This window comes from Gasterosteus aculeatus, chromosome 13, assembly GCF_964276395.1.
Source record: "Gasterosteus aculeatus chromosome 13, fGasAcu3.hap1.1, whole genome shotgun sequence".
Taxonomy (NCBI): Eukaryota; Metazoa; Chordata; class Actinopteri; order Perciformes; family Gasterosteidae; genus Gasterosteus; species Gasterosteus aculeatus.
The window spans coordinates 9,758,778-9,777,348 of NC_135701.1; the positions used below are offsets into that span (position 1 = coordinate 9,758,778).

Genomic DNA, 18,571 nt, shown 5'->3' on the forward strand with positions numbered 1-18,571 from the left:
CATATTATAATAAGTTTGTCAAATAATATATGTCTTGTTATAACACATTATAATTGAGGTGGATAAAATAACAGGAAAGCCATATGGAATCCAAAGCAGTACACTTTGTTGCTCTAATTCTGTGCGATAGTTATTATTAGAACTGGTACTGTTGTATTGCACTTCAACTTTCAAAATACCAAAAGTAAAAATATACATTTCAGGAAATCTGCTCACATGTGAATTGAATCATGTATAGTAGCTGTACAGGTTCCAAATCAAAAACAACAGCACAAGCTGTATAAAAATGCAAACATTTGCAGTTGGTTTTGGTTCACAGGCTGTTTTCCCTTCTTTTTTGGCACTGACTTTTTTTTTTTACGTTACTCGCTGAATGCTGCCCTCTCTAATTAGAAGGATGTGAAGGATATATGTACAACTTATAAACCACTTAACTGAGCTTGACTGAGGTGACCTTCTCTCATACTCCCATTGAGACTGGACGCTCTTATTTTTGTCGGCAACAACAGCAAACCTGGAGATTTCTTTGTAAAGTTTCAATAGACTGTTCATGCACACACACAATAGACACAAGATTCCTCTCTTATCACAGACTGTTATTCTTCTTCCACTGCAGCCTTTTTACAACTATCCCTCCCATCAAGTATGAGTTGACTCTTAGCTGCTTTATTCACAGCTATCAAGATAACAACATTCAGACCAAAAACGCTTTTCTTCTCAAAACAAAACCTTAAAACTACTAAACTTCAAACCCATGAGTTATTTCATGTATATTTCCCATTTCTGGAAACCACAAACACAAATCGCCCTGTCATAGCTGGCGTGACTCTGGTCTGAGACGAGGACCTTTTGGCACCCCACATTAATACTGCGATAAAGTGTCCTCTGTTACCTGAGAGGCTCAGTGTTTTCACAACCATCTGGAAATACCAGTATCTTTTAGGTATTGTCCATAAAATGCCTGAAATGAAAAGCCATTGTGAAAATGACACAAGAAATGTCTGTATTACAAACTTCCGTCCATGGATCCCCAGCAGGCCCAAGAGCTCAGGTCAAGAGCTGTGTGCGTGTTCGTGCGTGTGTGTGCGTGTGTGTGCGTGTGTGTGTGTGTGTGTGTGTGTGTGTGTGTGTGTGTGTGTGTGTGTGTGTGTGTGTGTGTGTGTGTGTGTGTGTGTGTGCAAAAGAGACAGAGCATCTGTCTGTGCGTTCTATATTCTGAGGTTGGTACTTGCGGGTCATCTTTCAGTTTAATTAAAGTGCTTCCTTCCACACAAACACACACACACACACACACGCACGAACAGGCACACACACGCACACACAACCCATAAAAGCAACGCGTTTTTCGTTGACTCTGGCAGTTATTTTGTTTTTAACACATTGCGGCAAAAATGGACTAATGTGTTGAAAATTGCCGCACACGAAAAATAGGTCTATTTTTCTGTTTACACCATAAGCGCGAAGGAGCTGAAATCAACACAAAATCACCGGCGGTGAAACCGGCGCTGTCCGTGGTGCTGGAAGCCTCTATCGATTATTCACTACGGGGTTTTCCATTGGTGGACTGGACGGTATAGGATGTATGTGTGTGTTGGGGGGGGGGGTCTCCCTACCGCAGGGAGCGCGGTTGAATCAGTGAGCGCGCCTCCGTCGGATCTCCTCTTCCTGCCGTCACACCCTCTGCTCGGTGCTGTGGCTTCGCCCCGTAGAGAAGGGGAGGACCGACGGCGCGCTCAGCGGCACAGTGCTGCAGTGCGAGCGCAGCGGGGCACTCGGAAGCGCAGAGGAAACACACGCACGCACGCACACACGCACGCCCGCACGCACGAACACGCACTAGCACGCACGCACGCACGCAGCGTTATTGCCGAAACTTGGTCTATGGAGACATCCGCAGCGACGCAGACCGACATGGAAGAGTATCTGCGGAGGGTGCAGAGCAGACTCGGGGTGAGTTGAGAGCCTTCGGCGGCGCTACCAGCAGGTCTGTGGGGGGAACCGAATGAGACCAGGACGGCAGGCTAACGCTGCTGAGCTACAGGCTGCGTTCCTGTTGCCACTCAAGAGCACCGGGGGGGCTTCTCACGTCCTTTCGGCCCCCCAAGCACCTGTAGATCGACAATATAACATTATAAGAGTAGAGGCGAGGATGAGGCGGGTTTGGCCCCATGCGTTAAGCTCGTTGCGTGCACAGGGACAGCGGTGTGTGCATTTGAATGAGGGGCTGGTTTCTACTGAGGGGGGAGGCGTGACATCAACAAGTTTAGCCAGATGCTGTCATGGTTGCTCTGCAGATACGGCCTCATGATAGGCATTTGATCTGAATGGTATGTGCACATAAAAAAGCTTAATGCAAATACCAAACAACGTCATTTATATGGACTAAATGACCATGGAGCCTTTGGGGACAACATATTATCATATTGTGTGGATCAAATATTTTTTACATTTCTATACACAGTCTTGGCCGTAGTGTACATCTAGACTGGGGAAGCCCCGCAACACTTTCACAGCCGTTCCTATCAGAGGTCCTTTCATGGATGATGATGCCATGAAACTGCTCTGCTTGTTTAAAAGGCATGCCAATATTATCAGCTGCATTTCCATGGTGGTAAATCTCTTTATTCTTAAAGAGTACCTGAGACTGAGCGCTCAGTTGATATTGGCATGGCTGCAATTTAGGCATTTATTTTATAGTTAATTACCTTATGTTTTACATTTAATTTCTCATGTCAGCAATTGATTACAATGAACCCACACTTTGCTACACTTCCTAGGTGAGGCTTTGGACATTGTTATGTGGTCAACTGTAACTGTCGTCAGGTATCAGGGACGAGCGACAGCGATGATGAGCAGGCCAGTGGGGCGCACTAAAAGGCCCGGCTACGTCAACCAAGCAAGAAGACGCTTGGATTACCTCGCATACGTAAATGGAGAATCATGTCAGTCTCTGCTTGGCATTTCTCCACTATATCTCCATATAGAAAACAGGTATTTGTTGCTACATCATGCTTTGTAAACCGGTGAGAGAATTTTCATGGCCCTAGGAGCTGTTCCGAACCTTTTCATTATAGATTGCATATGAACAGCATGTCTGGAATAAAATTGACAGAAGATAGGAGCTTCTATTGGGGATGTACTTCACACAAACCAAGGGGAACGCTAAAGAGAAGATCAAAGAAGCAAATCCACGGATTAGAGCACAGCAGGGTAATTGAGTGATAAGGAGGGCAACTGATGAGTGTCTTGGAGATTGCAGATAAAGAGAAACACATGTCATGATTATTAAACATTTCTCTCTCATACACAGATGGACACACTTTATTTCCTTCAGCAATAAAAACTTTGATATTATTGTATTTGGCTGACCACTGTCCATCATCTTCCCTCTCCCTCCCTCTCTCTCTCTCTCTCTATTCTCTGCGTGGCCTCCATCCAAAACATCCATAGCTCTAATTGGCTTGGCTCTTAGTGCTACTGAACCCGTCTCTCTGTCCCACTCAGTTTTTCTCCATATCGCTCCATAGCTCTCCCTCCTTCACCCTGGTGCTCGAGCAAAGTGCTGAGTGGACTCACACCATCTGCCCTTCTCAGTCTGCACACTAATACTCGCTCACACACACACAAAAATTCCCACACCTGAAAAGACATTTGAGGACCACTTTGATTCTGGCTTTAGCTTTGCATTTATTTCAGAAAAAAAAGATAGAAAAGGTTGTTTTCAAAAAATACATGTATGTAAATAATCAATGTTTCGTGAATCAACAAATTATAGCAGAAGAAGTGAAAAGTATGCTTTCTTCTTGGAAAACAAATTGTGTAACTTACTGGAAGGTACACACAAATTCACAGTGGGTGCATACTAAGTGTGTGTAGGAGTTTCACAATGTACTGGGAGTGACAACTGCTGTGATGTTTCAAAATCCTTTTAATGACAGTTGAATGTGCAGCAACATTTAGTGCCTCTTATATCATTTATTGATACAGACGCTGTCTTGACTTCTTGACACAAACATTCTGAATGTAATTTTTAGAAGCAACAAAACACACACTAATACATGTAAAATAAGAACTTGTATCTCATTTTCAGGCCAAGAAAGTCTGTACTTCACCAGTTCAGATGAAATGAGACTTCCAGACAGGATTATATGTACATGATATTATCAATATGATGGACTGGTGACTTATTCTCAGTGTTCCCTTGACCTCAATCAAATGCAGTTGGACAGACTCCGGTTGCTCCCATGGTTACAAAAACCAACCGTTATCGTTTCTGAATATATTAAAAGGTTGTATTTGAAAGCCTCACTGCTTTTAGGCATGAATCAATCACTGTAAGTGAGTCAATCTTCTCATTCTTGGCTGATATGGCTTAAAATACTAATTGGAGGAGAGGAGACAACTTGAATGTGTTGGGACATGAGGACGGAGCTCAGAGGGAGAGCACTCGCATTGAAGGATATCAGTTGGCTAACACATACTTATGCGCACACACATGCGCACACACACACAGGCACACACACACACATATAGCTACGAACTTGCGCTGCAGTAGAACAGACACTTAGTGGCGTTTTCTCCGGCTAATGCATCCTTCTTTTCTCTGGCTATATTGATTTATTCTCTTTTTCTCCTATATGAAGCGACTGGCTGCAGTCCTTCTCCCTCCCTCCTCTTTCCTCTACACAGTCTTCTCTTACTCTCCTTCCACTTCTTTGTACCTGTCTACACTTAATTATCTAGATTGCTCAAAATATGATAGACATTGATAGAGACTATTTTTTCATTTTTACACATTTGAACAAGAATTTTTTTTCATTGTTATAAATTGTATATTTCTGATATGTTTTTATATCTGTGTTGTTATATTTTTGTATAATTTGCACATTTTTACATATTTCTTTCTTATATCTGTTATAATTTCTTTATGTCATATGTTTCTATTTTTGAATTGGAGCAGTACACAAATTTACCTCCAGGGATCAATAAACTATTTAGATTTGATATATATTTTAATTGAGAGAGCTGTTCATCCCAAGGCTCGCCACTGTATTGAAAGGAGAGTGCATCATTCAGCTGGCAATGAAACTGAGTGTCACGGTGTGGTTCACTTCCTGTCTTATTTTGTAGTTTTCTGCCACTCGTGTCCCCGGGTAACTTCACTTCCTGCCTTGTCTCGTCATCCCCTGTGTTCGTCTAATAGTTTCCACCTGTGTCCAATCACCTGCACCTCCCTTGTGTATTTAAGCAGTGTGTCTCCTGTGTCACTTGTCGCGTCATTGTCTTTCGTCTTGGATCGTCGTAGTCTCTTGCCTGTGTGCGTTTGCCCCCAGTTCCGGTGTTTTTTGATCCTTGTGACTATTAAAGTCTTTTGTTTGCCGCAAGTCTGCGTTTGAGTCCTGCCTTCCACCCAGCAACCTTGACACTGAGTTCACTCCATCGTGGAGTGGCTGTACATCAGTCACCTCTGACCTAGCAGCACACTGGACCACAACTGAATAACATTGCTGAATGATTTTACGAGGGTATTTCAAAACACGTATGGAGTTTTCAGAGTGCTACTACAAATATCCACGCAATCAGAGTTATGTTTTCAATGCAACTAAGTCAGTGTAGCCCGTGTCAGCCGAGGTTGGAAGATGCACGGAGGATACAGAACTGAGTTTGTGGCCGTAAGTTGCCTGGTGCACAAGAGTCAGAAGACACAAGTGGTGAAGGCTCCCTTTGTTTTTGTAAACTACAACTCCAGCGTCCTCTCCCATCAGAGCGTACGAGCCCATTAAGATGAGTTCCAGATAGACAGGATTTTCATTGTATCCACATTTTGCGTCTTGATTAATGGTGCAGGCTGCAAGGACGGCTGGTACTTGTGGTGAGTCAGCTAATCTGTTTGAGATAAAACATTACAGATTGTCACAACACACAGTGAGCAAGTGCAAAATGGGGATGACTCAGTGTGATTTTGATCTCAATTACCAAAAATGATTGCACTCTTTTCTTTGCAGGTGTAATGAATGAGGATGCTTGTCATTAAGAGGAAGTTGTTGCTTGTTTCTATTCTGGTGTTTGTATTTTTTTTTTGGACAAATGTGAAATGTCCATAGACCTGACTTTTGGTTGTGTGTCCCATGCGTGTAACTCCGTAAATGCCTTATTTACATACTAGTTCTGGAATGCCTTAATACAATGTAACACAGTCAATAAATGAAGGAAGAAACTTAATTTTATGCCTTTCCAACCGGAGATGAATGCTTAATCTCTTTAATAGATCTGTCATTAATGTCCACTTAACCTAAATGAGGAGTGTTTGTCTGCATTGTTTAGTGAAATTAATGGAGGTCATCAGCTCTCTGATACAGCCTGTAACTGTGAGTTAGCAGTGAAAATGTTTCTCTCGCTAATTTAGAGCTCTGCTTTGCTGTTACAACTGATTTCGCTTCCAGCCTCGTGCACATTGAGCATTATCCGCTCCCCCCCGCAGCACCATTTCATCATTAATGTGAACTGTTGGTTTCAACATGCTGTAGTTATCGCAGGTGTACCTTTGTTAGATGTTGTTAAACAAAGTACTACAGTATAACAGAATGATGTTGTGTCAGGCACATTTATGTAATAAAGAAGCCACCCTTGTATGTTCGTGTTTACAGACGGATGCATTAGACGATCACGTCCATGCTGTTTTAGGAGGACCGGAGGCAGATGTTGACACTGTGGCCGCGACACTGTGCTTAGCACTGCACCTCAGCCAGGTAACATGAATTCTGTTTGAGTGGATGTGTTTTAGACTTAAAAACAAGTTACCTATTCAGTAAGCATGCTGTGTGGTTTGAGTGTACTCCATCAAGTTAGCAAACACATCGTACACATTGTTGTTTGGTTTGACATGTGTCATGTACCCTCGTAGAGAATTTGCAATCTACTTGTTTTGCTTCAGAGTATTTCACTATTATCTGTCACCAATTATCTGGAAACATTGCTATGGTTTTATATTGCCAATTCATTTTTACAGTGATGTTTGTGGAAATGCATAAGAATAGAAAACAGCTGGCATTCAGAATTAAAGAATTACTAATAATGACGAATACTGAATGTGATGGTGGACTGGCAGAAAATGTCCATGCATCACTCAGGTATCAAACAAAATGAAACACAGAAGGTCAACTATAAAATGCCCTTCAGAGAACTTTGAGACTCTTCTTTTCCACTTAACTGCTCCAAAGTTTGATCCAATCCCCCTTTTTTTCCCTCCAAACATATAGATGTGTTATATGGTGGTAACACATAGTGAAGTATTCTGTACCGATAGGCCAGTTATATGTGTGTTATCCACACACAGAGCAAAGAGGCCACAGTGGAAGCAAATACTTTGGTTGCATTCACACGATATCCAACAATGTGGCACCTCCCCCTTTTCCCACCAACGCCACTTAATTTCTTTAACCATTGTCCAGCTCGCTCCTCTACTGCTGCTCTTTGTATTCCGCTCGTTGGGTTGTGAAGGATGGGTCGGAAAGTTCTGTTTTGAACCAGTAAGCGAGAACTGCCGCATGGTACACCTTTATTCATTAAGACATGATCGTTAAAGCATGATTAAATTCATGTAGTAAAAAGATTTCTGGTGCCATTATGTATGCAACAATGAACAATAAAACGCTTTGTTTATTTTTAAATCTGTATTTAATCAAATATAATGTCTGCCTATTGATTCAGAATGGATTCAGGTTTGATTTTTTGCCTGCCCCAGAAGGAGGCCTCAGGTGGAGTGTGTGTGCCTCTGCTGTGCTGCCGGCAACGTGGCGCTGGGTTGCCCGGGGAGACGATAAAGTATCTGCAGAGGGTAAAAATTTGCGAGAGCTCGCTGCTGTGGAAAAAGGATGTGGACCTTGTGAAGCTTCATCACACCGGAAAATTGTCACTTACACTACTGAGAGATGGACTGCTAGATAGGTAAACACTCACATCATCTCAAGGTACAAAAACCAGGTCAGTGTGTAGATAACTTCAGCTAATTTCAACTGCTATGGGAAATATTTATGCCTGAAACCTGAAAGAGGATTACGTGAAGTTGTTTCATTAAAGGAACACTGATTACTGTGTGTGCACACTGAGGCATACACGAATATATCAAACAATGGGCTTCTTGCTCAGAAGTCTGCATATATGCAGGCAAAAGGGAAATTGAGTGTTTATTTCATCCCTCGCAATCCATTGGAAATTGTATTCATGCACGTGACTCACAATCGTCGCTGCTTCCCCTGCAGCCGTCCATATCTCCTTCACCACCATCTTCTCACTCTCCTAGCTCCGAGTACCACACCCTGCAGTCCAGCATCCTGCGAGTGGTCCATCAAGACAGGCAGCAGGACGCAGGGGATGATGGGGCATCGTCTGCGGTGACGACAGTCGCTGGGGAGATTCTTCAAGAGGCAGCAGAGCACATCGGAGCAGCGCTGAGGGAGACTCTTGGAGGTGAGGAAGGCGCAGGTGCCCCCCAGGGGGAGTAATGGGGCGATGAAGGAGGACACACACAAATCCCCTGACATGACTCGCTTAACACCCACCAGGAGACATGGAGAAAGCGAGAGATGAGGGGTGGTGGGTGTGAGTAAGGAAGAGTGATGAAAGACACACAGAGTTCCGTATTGTGACTCTTCTTTAGTTTAGTTTGCATTTGTTTCAACTTTGTGATACAAGTTATAATAAGAAATAATTAGAGAAATCAATACATGTTTTATGTGGAAAAAAGGCCACCGTAACAGAGAAAACAGTAAAAGGGAGATCGTATCAGAGGACAAAACGGTGTGTGTGTGTGTGTGTGTGTGTGTGTGTGTGTGTCACTCAATATGTCAAATAGCCGTGTAGAGGTTGTGCAGGAGACATGCTCTTCAGATGTTGCATTACCAGGCGCATTGCTTCCTAAAAAGGCCAGTAGCTTAACTTAAATCGTGATCCTCATAAACTACCAAAGGACAAGGACAAAGGACATTTTTTTTTTATCGGTCTACACTGAACTGTAGTATTTATTGAACCTGTACTCGATGTATTTGAACTAACAGAATGTGCATCCCGGACACGCCGCTATGTATTTGTGTGCTTGTGTGTCCACAGAGGCCCTGCGGCTGCAGAGTGAAGGTTTGTGGGTCAAACATGGCCGTCGGCCTGCACAACTGGAGGAGCTCATGAGGTCCTTGGAGCACTGCAGTGATGACACTGCAGGTAAACATGATGCGAAGAGGCTACATGATGCATATTTAAACAGGCAGAGTAGTTACCATTACCTTCAATTGTTCCAGTTGCCAAGAATTTTAAGCTGCACCAGATATTTGTAGGCTATTTCAAAGTTTAACTTCTAGCGACTTTCAAACTAGTAGCTATAATTGGTTACACCATTCAAACAGTCTTAGCTGGATACTTTGATAATGTGAAAACTATTTTCCAGGAAACATCTGTAGTTGTCAAATCCCAAACAATCAACTTTGCCTTTTAATCCGGGGGATTTGTCTTCATTCCTCTGTGGTTGTGCATTTTCTAGCTATTGTTGAATTATTTCATGAGCATCACAGCTGTAATTGTACATTTAGGATGGCAAACAATATATTAAAAATCTAATGGTAAATTTGTCAAAAGCTTGTTTTATTTATAGGTGCTTAAGAACTAGTATCCATGCAGTTTGGAGTAAACTGAAAGTATCGGATCAGTTGAGTTGATTTAAAATCTTCCCAGTTTACATCATCTTTAATATAACAGCATAATTTTGATTCAAGACAATGTCAGTAAGCTGAGGGGGATTTAAACTGTAAAAGAGGACACATTTAACAATTTGCTCTACTGCTCACACAAGTCGGGTCATATGAACGTTAACTGCTCTGTATAAATCCTGTGGAGGCTAATTCTAAAACATCCTTTCAATTACCTCTACTTCTGGTAAATGTATTCATGCCTGTGTTTTTTTTCTGTCTGTTGTGAACTTGTTTTGTATTAGTTTGTGTGTGTGTTATATAACTGTTAGTCTGTTTGTGTGTGCTGACTGGATGTAGACTTGGAGCAGCTGCTGACTGTGGAGCTGAAGGAATTTTCGGATGGAGGAATGACCGTAGCGCTCACTTCAGTCCCCATATATAAGGAGGTACGTTTTTCATCATTCTAAAAATCTTAAAACCAGCTCAACCCAATTCTTTTTTTTGTTCAGGAAATTCAAACATACATATAAACCAATTTACCGATGACATTCAATAATGTGTTATTTCTTGGTGCATTAAGTCTGTATTGCCTGAAGCTCAGTTGACTAATCCTGTTAACTGGGAAGGTTCAAGACTCCGACCCACAAAGACCCATTTCTATGTTAATAACATTTGTAAACAATTCACAACACTAGTAAGTAGGGTTTAAAAGTTTACATTTCATGCAACGATGAATTGGAAACCTTTCAAAGTATATATTTTATCACTAATTTCGGATATGACCACAGTTAAACTATCTAAGTGTGCATTCACTTGTGTGCTGACATAGCAATATTGACTAACTAATGCCCTTACTATAATAATCAAAAACTAATAATTATATTATAATTACAGTTATATTTGAAACCGTCCACAAATACTTTTGTTATGATAAAAAAAATATATAAGTGGAAAAATGTATACATTTTTGACAAAAATATATAAATGAATAAAACATTTTTTATTTTCAAAAAGTAACTTTTGATGGCGTTGTTGTTCTTGATACATCACACTGTTGCTGTGTCATTTTGGGGAAGTGCTGTTATGCAAGTAGAGGAGCCCCTCTGATCTGTTGTGATGTTCTGCATTTGGATGAGATGCAGATGGAGGCCTGAGAGCCTCACGCACACCCAGGTATCACCTGCCGCCCACTGATAACCTAACATCCAACACACACACACACAGATAAAAACACAGAAACACACACAACTGTGGAATATCTGTGTTGCCTTTTCTATCATTCTGTCTGCGTCGCTCTGTCATTCTTCTTCTCTCACACAAACACACGCACTCGCACACGCTAACACACAGGAGGTGCTTTAAGCCTTAAAGCTCACCCCCTTGCTTTTCTCCCTTCCGCAACTTCTAATGCGTTCGACCCCCTCCCATCACCAACCCCTACCCCGCCTCCAAAAAAAAATCATTCATTATTTATTTTATATCTCCTTTCCACTTCCAAAGCCCATTTTACTCAGCGGCTGCCTAGCGTGCGGTATTAGGCTATGTGTAAAATAAATGATGTCTGTAGCCGTAGGGGTAAGGCTCTGCCTCCCCCAGAAAACTACCTAACGTCCAAGGAACATTAAACACCCAGATCCTCGTTTAGCGAATAAATAACCATTCATTTCAATGGCTTTGTCTGTGTGTGCGCACCGGACTTTCTGTGCATATTTTACCATCGCTGTGCCTACATGCTGTGTGTCAGGAGTGAGAGAAAGCGAGAGAGAAAGAGAGGCGGAGAGAAGGAGTGAGAGAGGGCCCATTAGAGACTTAATATAGAATAAATGGCCAGGGGCCTGTGTGTCGCCAGCGGACCCTCAAACTCCACAGCGTCATGGTGGGTTACTAATGACCTGAGATCGGGCTCCAAAATGAACTCCTTATATGCATGTCATTTGCAGTGTGTATATATTTATATATATCATTTTTTAATTGTGTTTGAAAAGAGAGTAAAACGGTGCGGAGAGTGTCATTTATTGAAGGGACTTCTGGCTTAAATGATTCTTTCCAGAAAACTAAATAAATTAGATTCAATTAGTCTTTAATGGTTTATGTGTTATGTGTTTGTCAAAGTGTGCTTTTTGTCTGTGTGTGTGGTAACAGTTAAAGAGGACAGAGTTTGGTCTTGAGGTATGAGAAGATCTAGCTGTGATTGCCTAGTTAGCAGAAGAAAAAAGTCTGATTGTTTGGTGCAATGATATGGACACATCATATAGACTGACTAATGTATTTTTTTTAAACTGTACAAACACACATTAGTCAGTCTCTGCGCTCCGTTATTACGGAGGAGAATGAAGAAAGTGGAAATGAATGGAGTTTCATTCCTTCAAAATCGCAGCCCGTCGGGTTGTTTCTGAGTGTCATTTGTGCGCTACATGTTAAACAGTAAACGGCAAATATCTTTATCAGTTCCTAAACAATAATTTATTTAATTTTGTATACAATGTCACAACATGCTGCATACAAATCATCATCTATTTACATCTGAAATTCACGTGCACAATTATTGTATCAATTGTATGATGCTTCAGCGGCAATTCAGCATATAGACAGATGCCAAATTGCATAGAATTTGTACTGTGTATACAAAGTTGTGAAATAAAATAAGTAAAAATATTTTACTGCATGCCAGTGTGGGAGACAAGAATCAGGTTTTGTTTGCTTGCAGTTTAAACTGCACGTACCTTAAGTTTGTGCGGTTGTTTCCGTTGTTGAAATAATTCCCTGCACTATAACTGCAACTATGCCGAGCACGTCCCATACCGCTGCAGTCCGAGGCTGAAACATGACTCCTTTTTATTGTTGTTTGAATACATTGGAAATTTGCCCATTGAAACGTGTGTAATTTAATCTAAATTAAAACTCTAGGGAAGAAGAAGGTTAATGTCATACTAATTGATTTTTTTTCTTTCTACCAAACTAAAGTATTTAAAAACCATGAATAGGAATAATTTGTGTATGTATGTATTTTCGACGTGTATTTCTTTGTGATTTTTTCATATTACAGCAGACTTATATCATAAAACAGATTTTAGGTATCATTTTTTTAGCACCTACTGAAGAAAAGACAAAATATTCAGACCACACGTGTGGTATTTACTTTCATGAGGACCAGCCAACTTTGTTCATAGCGCAATTTAGGCTGCAAGCAGGACGCCGTAAGCCTGCAGAAGCCAAAATGACTTAAGATTGTTGCTAAAGGGCACATAGTTGTTGTGCGGCATCACCTGTAAATGACAGGTGACTGAGAAATTGGAAGCTTTAGTTTTACGAAATGTTTTGTGTAAAACTTATATGAAGCTCAAATGAATCAACACACTATTCAAATATTCTTGCCAGTGAGTGTGTGTGTGTGTTTTCATGGCTCAGTAATTAGCACTGGGAGATGAAACATTGGTCGGATAAAGAGTTGTCGTGCTGTGGAGTTGATGAACTGTGGGAAGGACAGGAGCCCACAGCCAAACACACACACACACACACACACACACACACACACACACAGTCATGAATATGTGAATAATGTGCTTTTAGCATATGTTAACATGGACGTCTAAGTATCACAATATGTTTTAGATTTCTTTTGTGTTCTGTATTTTTAAAGCTATTTTTAAGCGGTGTTTCAGACTTTAGAGAGGGGAGCCGTGGGAGAGTAATAAAAGTTAGCATTTTGGTTGGAGCCTCCACTGTGATATGCAAATATGATCCAGTGTTCCACCAACATATCCGAATGATTTTAATGTTGTTTCCTTCCTCTGTGTGGTAAACAAAATGAATTGTCTTCTCTTCCTGTGTGGGTGTGAGTCTGGTTATGGGATAATGCATCTGCTTACAACAAGATCTAATTTCCCATTTTCCTTACTATGATGTCTTTGGTTCTAAATTTGTTTGTTTTATTCTTTCGGTTCTTGTGTTTGTGTGTCCAGCTCTCTGTCTGAGGTAACCTTTAGATGTCATTTTCGCGGCGTTGATCGTCTCTAATGCGTTGTTTGTTCACAGTCCTCCGGCCCTTCTGTTTGTTTATGCGGGGCCAGTTTTGCCCTACGCCACTTGCACAAATAATTATGCTCGCTAATGAAGGGGCCCCCAGCCACGGCACTCGGTAAATGCCTTTCTGATGAGAGGCACTCGGAGACAGCAGGTGCAGGCTGGGCCTCCCAGGGACTAAGATTGAAGACCAGGAAGTCGGGGGGGGGGCCCGCCCCTACATCCCTCTATCCTTCTATTCCTCCACGACTTCCTGGTGCTTTCTTTCGAGCTCCGCGGTGCTTTTCTTGGTCAGACTATCCATTAGGAAGATAATGCTGAAAGCCACTGCCGATTCTAATGCATAAACATCCGATCAACCGTGGCCCGAGAGAAGAACAAGTGCACATTTTGCTAGGTCTGTTCAATGTCTTTGCGTTGCAGCACTTTATATGGGAATACATTCAAACTATGTCTACGTCAACTGCCTTGTCAAAATATTTAGCTGTAAAAATTGCTTGTAAATTTGTTTTAACTGTAACCCACAATATAATAAGAATTGTTTCATGTAGTCTACATATTTAACCAAGTTTGGAAAGCAGTCCAACAAGACAGTCTTTTCATTCTCCCCCTGTTGGCTTCCTTGGGCTTTAATGGAAAACAAATATCCAAAACAAAACATTTATAGACTCACTGCTCGCATCTTGGCCCCCAAATCCCTGCACTTAGAGCTGAGTGAAGCATGCGGAGAAGGCCCATGTGAGAAAGATAGAAAGACATTTCTTTCTCTGCAAACTTTTACCCCCTCCCACTTTCCCTCTGTCTCCCAAAAACTTCATGAGCAGTAATACTCTTGTGTGTGCACACAAGTGTGAGTGAGAGCGCGTGACTGTTGGTTCGTGAGCACATGCATGTGTGTGAGTTTGTCTGTGCGTGTGTGTGGCAAGTGGTATATGTTGCACATGTGTGCGTGCATTTCCATGTGTTTATTTGAGCAGGGTGGTGTCAGCTCGCTCCTTGCCACCCCATTTGCTGTAGCTGTACCGCTGTGATCACAGACAGATGTATAAATCAAACCTTGCTTGATGGATTCATCAGGGTGGCGAAACGATCGCCTGAGAAGAACTCGCAAGTCTCTTAGCGTTCTGTATTCCGAAGGAAAGGGTATGCAAAGAGCCTAAATGGATGAACGCTTGATTAATTCTCTGCCGAAGATGTTGGCGACAGCAGGAAATGTGTTTTTGCTTTGACTGTGTTTGCACGGGAATTTGCGCGCGCGGGGCGTGAGTTATGAGGCCTGAGTTTTGTACCTAAGGCTATTGTGCATAATGATGGCAGGTTGGGAGAACTGCGAGCAGCCGCTAAAGACTTGCTACCTGTGGAGCAAAGACAACCAAAGAGAGAGAGGGAGGGAGTGTGTATCTGTGTATCTGTGTGTGTGTGTGTGTGTGTGTGTGTGTGTGTGTGTGTGTGTGTGTGTGTGTGTGTGTGTGTGTGTGTGTGTGTGTGTGTGTGTGTGTGTGTGTGTGTGTGTGTGTGTGTGTGTGTGTGTGTGTGTGTGTGTGTGTGTGTGTGTGGATGGGGGCCTTCTTGGAGCTAGAAAGATGAAGCTGCAAAGTGTGTAAGAGAAACAAGAGATACATGTAAGGGCGGGAAAGGTGAGACAGACAGAGAAGGTTTGTGTAAAAAAATGCCTCTTTGATACATAATTTATGATTTAAGATAAAAAAAACTTTGCTTGCTTTTGAGAAATACGTCGCCATATGTCAACACTGGATTGAAAACACTCACATGTTTCTAAAGGTTTTCAGTGTCTCAAGTGTTATCTCTCAACACTGTGTTGTGATGCACCTTTTCAGTTTAATATTTCCACCATTTGGCTTTTCTGTAATTTATGTTGAAAACTATGATTACTTCTTTAACCTCTATAAACGTATTTTGTTCCAGTGTATCTTTTTTTTAATACAAACTTCAGATTACAGCTGTCGCTCATCTGTAGTTTTTTCAAAACAAAGCTGCATTGTTGGTAACGGTGTGCTTTCCTCTGATGTTGTTTTGAAGCGTTACATTGTGAATATTTCAAACATTTGCAGGAGCAGAACTGTTACCAGTCAGTCTCTACTTTTACAACAAATACAAATGAACGTCATTCAAAATGCAGTACAGTGAAATGTTTAACAAGAGACTATGTTTGTGATATCTCAGCTCAACAAATGAGAAACAGGTTTCTTTGTCCGCATCCTTAGGTTCTTGGAGACTGATAGCGAGTGGATTTTTATCGCTAACATGTTGGTAATTTATAAGAAAAGGCAATCTGTGTATCTGGGGGTGGCAGAAAGAGGAGGGGCAGGCAATATGAGTAGTAATTTACTCAGTCAAGAGCCAAATGGCAGACAGACTGTCGCCCTGCGTGTTATCTCCGAGATTTGCACTCTGCTCTTTTTCTGACTATATTTCCTTGCCTGTGTGAGTGAGAATGTGTGTAAGTGTGTGTGTGTGTGTGTGCAGTTTTGTGTGCACATGCACGCAGTCGGGTACTAGCTATCTTTGATAATGTACTGTAAATGCTGAAGACTCTATTGCTTTACCAGAGCTCCCATGTATACTGGTACATGTTTGTTCATACATTGAGACGACTGCAGGCAAATGTATGTGTGTATCTGCATGCGTCAGGGTTTGTGTAGTGTCTCTGCACTTATGTGAGTGAATGTGTGTGTTTTAACGAATCTTGGGAGGCTTCATTGCACTCATCAGGATATCAGCGCTTGAAAAATTGCAGTGTCATTGAAGTGTGTGTGTGTGTGTTAGGATTGATGGGCCTGCGTCTGACAGCAGCCATATTGTGAAGAGAGAGAAGGATGAAGGGATGGAGGGAGTAGCAGAGGGAGCCGTATTGTAGCCCCCTCATCCTCACAGGTTAATATTGACACAGTCTGGGCAGATACAGTGCCTGCAGCGCTCATCCATCACTTTCACTGGACCCGTACAAATACACACACACACACACACACTCAGACTCAAGCGGAGAGCAGGACTACACACACTCCATATTGAATAAAATGCAAACTTTCAAAGTCAGAAAGAGTCAAATTCTATTTGGACAAGGCAACATGAAGTATATTTTCAAAAAAAAAAAAACACACATATTCATGTCAAACTCTTCAATTAGCTTTGCTAAAGCGACAATATCTCTTTTGTTTGAAAGTTCTACTTAAATAAGCACAACAACAATTTTGACAACTTCACAAAGCAAACAGTCGCACTGCAAATCTAGATTAATCAAGTAAATATGTTTTCAAAAGTATCACTTTATGTGTAACACTGGGTTGCAAATGACGGTTGCAATAACATTGTTGTTAATCATCTCAGAAAGAAAGAAAAGCAAGTTGACTTGACAAGCAAAACAATTAATTAATGCAACTTTCAATCCATCAATCATTGTGCGTGACGCTGAATTACCATAATCTGTGCATGGTGGCTGTTTTAAGAGCAAACAGTTAATTCCCAAACAATAAATCACAAAGTGTCTCTCTGCCCCTCTGTGCGTCTTGACAGCTTCGTCTCTCATTGCTGCAGATGAAAGCTTACTCGAAACCACTTTTTCTTTTAACAAAAAAATGTAATCATATGCGCAATGACAGGAAAGGGTCTAACAAAGTTTTCTTTCCAACTGTAATCAAAACGACTAGCGTTGCTTCATTAAAAGTATTAATTTCTTTGAGATTATTACAATTAATGTTGTAATTGCTTTTTTCGTATTAACTCATAATATGATGTATTAGAGTTGCGTCAGTAATTTGCATTATACAATTCAGAGTTTGATTCCTTTCCCTCTTCTCTCTTTTTTTCTCTTTTTCTTTTCTGCCTGTTTGTCTTTTCTTACAACTCTCTCCCAGGACTGGCATAGTTACGTGGACGAGCTGAACTCATTCAGCCATCGCCATGGTTATGATGCTCTGGTAGTTCTGCCGTCTATCAATGACACAGTTCATCATCGCCGCCAGCAGGTGGCTGTCTACTCAAGCAACACAGATCTCCTAAACCAGGTAAATAAAATGAAAGACCATGAATAAAGCTATATGACAAGAGTGAAACACAAGTGCCTTTGATAAACGCAACTCTAGGAACTAGAAATTAGCATTTTGATGTCTCTTATTTATTTAGAAATGTTGCTGTATCTCTTGATATTATCTTAACAAGTCCTTCCATTTTGTTAGTTGTACTTCCCAGAAAATCCATAAAATAAAATAGAAACACATTATTCAAATGCACTTATTTGCTTTCTTAATAAAGTTGCATGAAAAATGATATAGCCTACTGGCTAGACATTAGAGTGCTATCAACTTGAAAACAAATAAGAACATTCATCAAATGATCAAACTATTGCTTTGAGAGAAAAAAATAGAAAACATAAAATACAACTCAGTGGCTTTCATTGCAGATCTGCAGTGAGTTGGAAGAATCTTCCAGCTGGTTTCTTTCTGGCGAACTGGAAGCCAGGGAGGACATCCAAGTCTACCACATTCCCATAAACACCTGCTTAACGTTTGGCACTCCTCCTCTGCTGGTAGAAGAAATACAGGGCCTCCTCAAGACCTTTGTTGACCGGCGCAGCTCTGTATTAGCCCGCCACCCCAACAGCAGGACCTCCTCCACAGAGGGAGTGGCAGGCAGCGTCGAGTTCTCCCAAGGATCCTCTGGTATCACTGACATGGATAGCTCTGACGTGGAGAGAGCAGAGGGAGGCGGCGGAGATGCGGCGCCCATAGCAAGGTAATAATACATCCCTTTTATTAGGTTTCAACAGTGTCAGTGAAAGTTGATAAAACTTGAGCTCTGGCGTGAATTATCATTTAGGCACGTTTATCGACTCTCAGATTGACACAAGA

At 41.5% G+C, this 18,571-nt stretch overlaps 1 protein-coding gene across 6 annotated transcripts in view; it reads left to right on the top strand.

The window, feature by feature from the left end:
• The first annotated feature begins 1,519 nt into the window (after window positions 1-1,519).
• LOC120830992 (uncharacterized) overlaps window positions 1,520-18,571 on the top strand; it is a 30,443-nt gene continuing 13,391 nt past the window's right edge. For all 6 annotated transcript variants that reach the window (XM_040196072.2, XM_040196076.2, XM_040196077.2 and 3 more), the window contains exons 1-8: window positions 1,520-1,950; window positions 6,648-6,749; window positions 7,745-7,947; window positions 8,303-8,469; window positions 9,109-9,216; window positions 10,038-10,126; window positions 17,579-17,728; window positions 18,124-18,455. In XM_040196072.2, coding sequence (XP_040052006.2) covers window positions 1,579-1,950; window positions 6,648-6,749; window positions 7,745-7,947; window positions 8,303-8,469; window positions 9,109-9,216; window positions 10,038-10,126; window positions 17,579-17,728; window positions 18,124-18,455 — 1,523 coding nt within the window. In that variant the 5' untranslated portion in view covers window positions 1,520-1,578. The remainder of the gene's footprint in view (window positions 1,951-6,647; window positions 6,750-7,744; window positions 7,948-8,302; window positions 8,470-9,108; window positions 9,217-10,037; window positions 10,127-17,578; window positions 17,729-18,123; window positions 18,456-18,571) is intronic.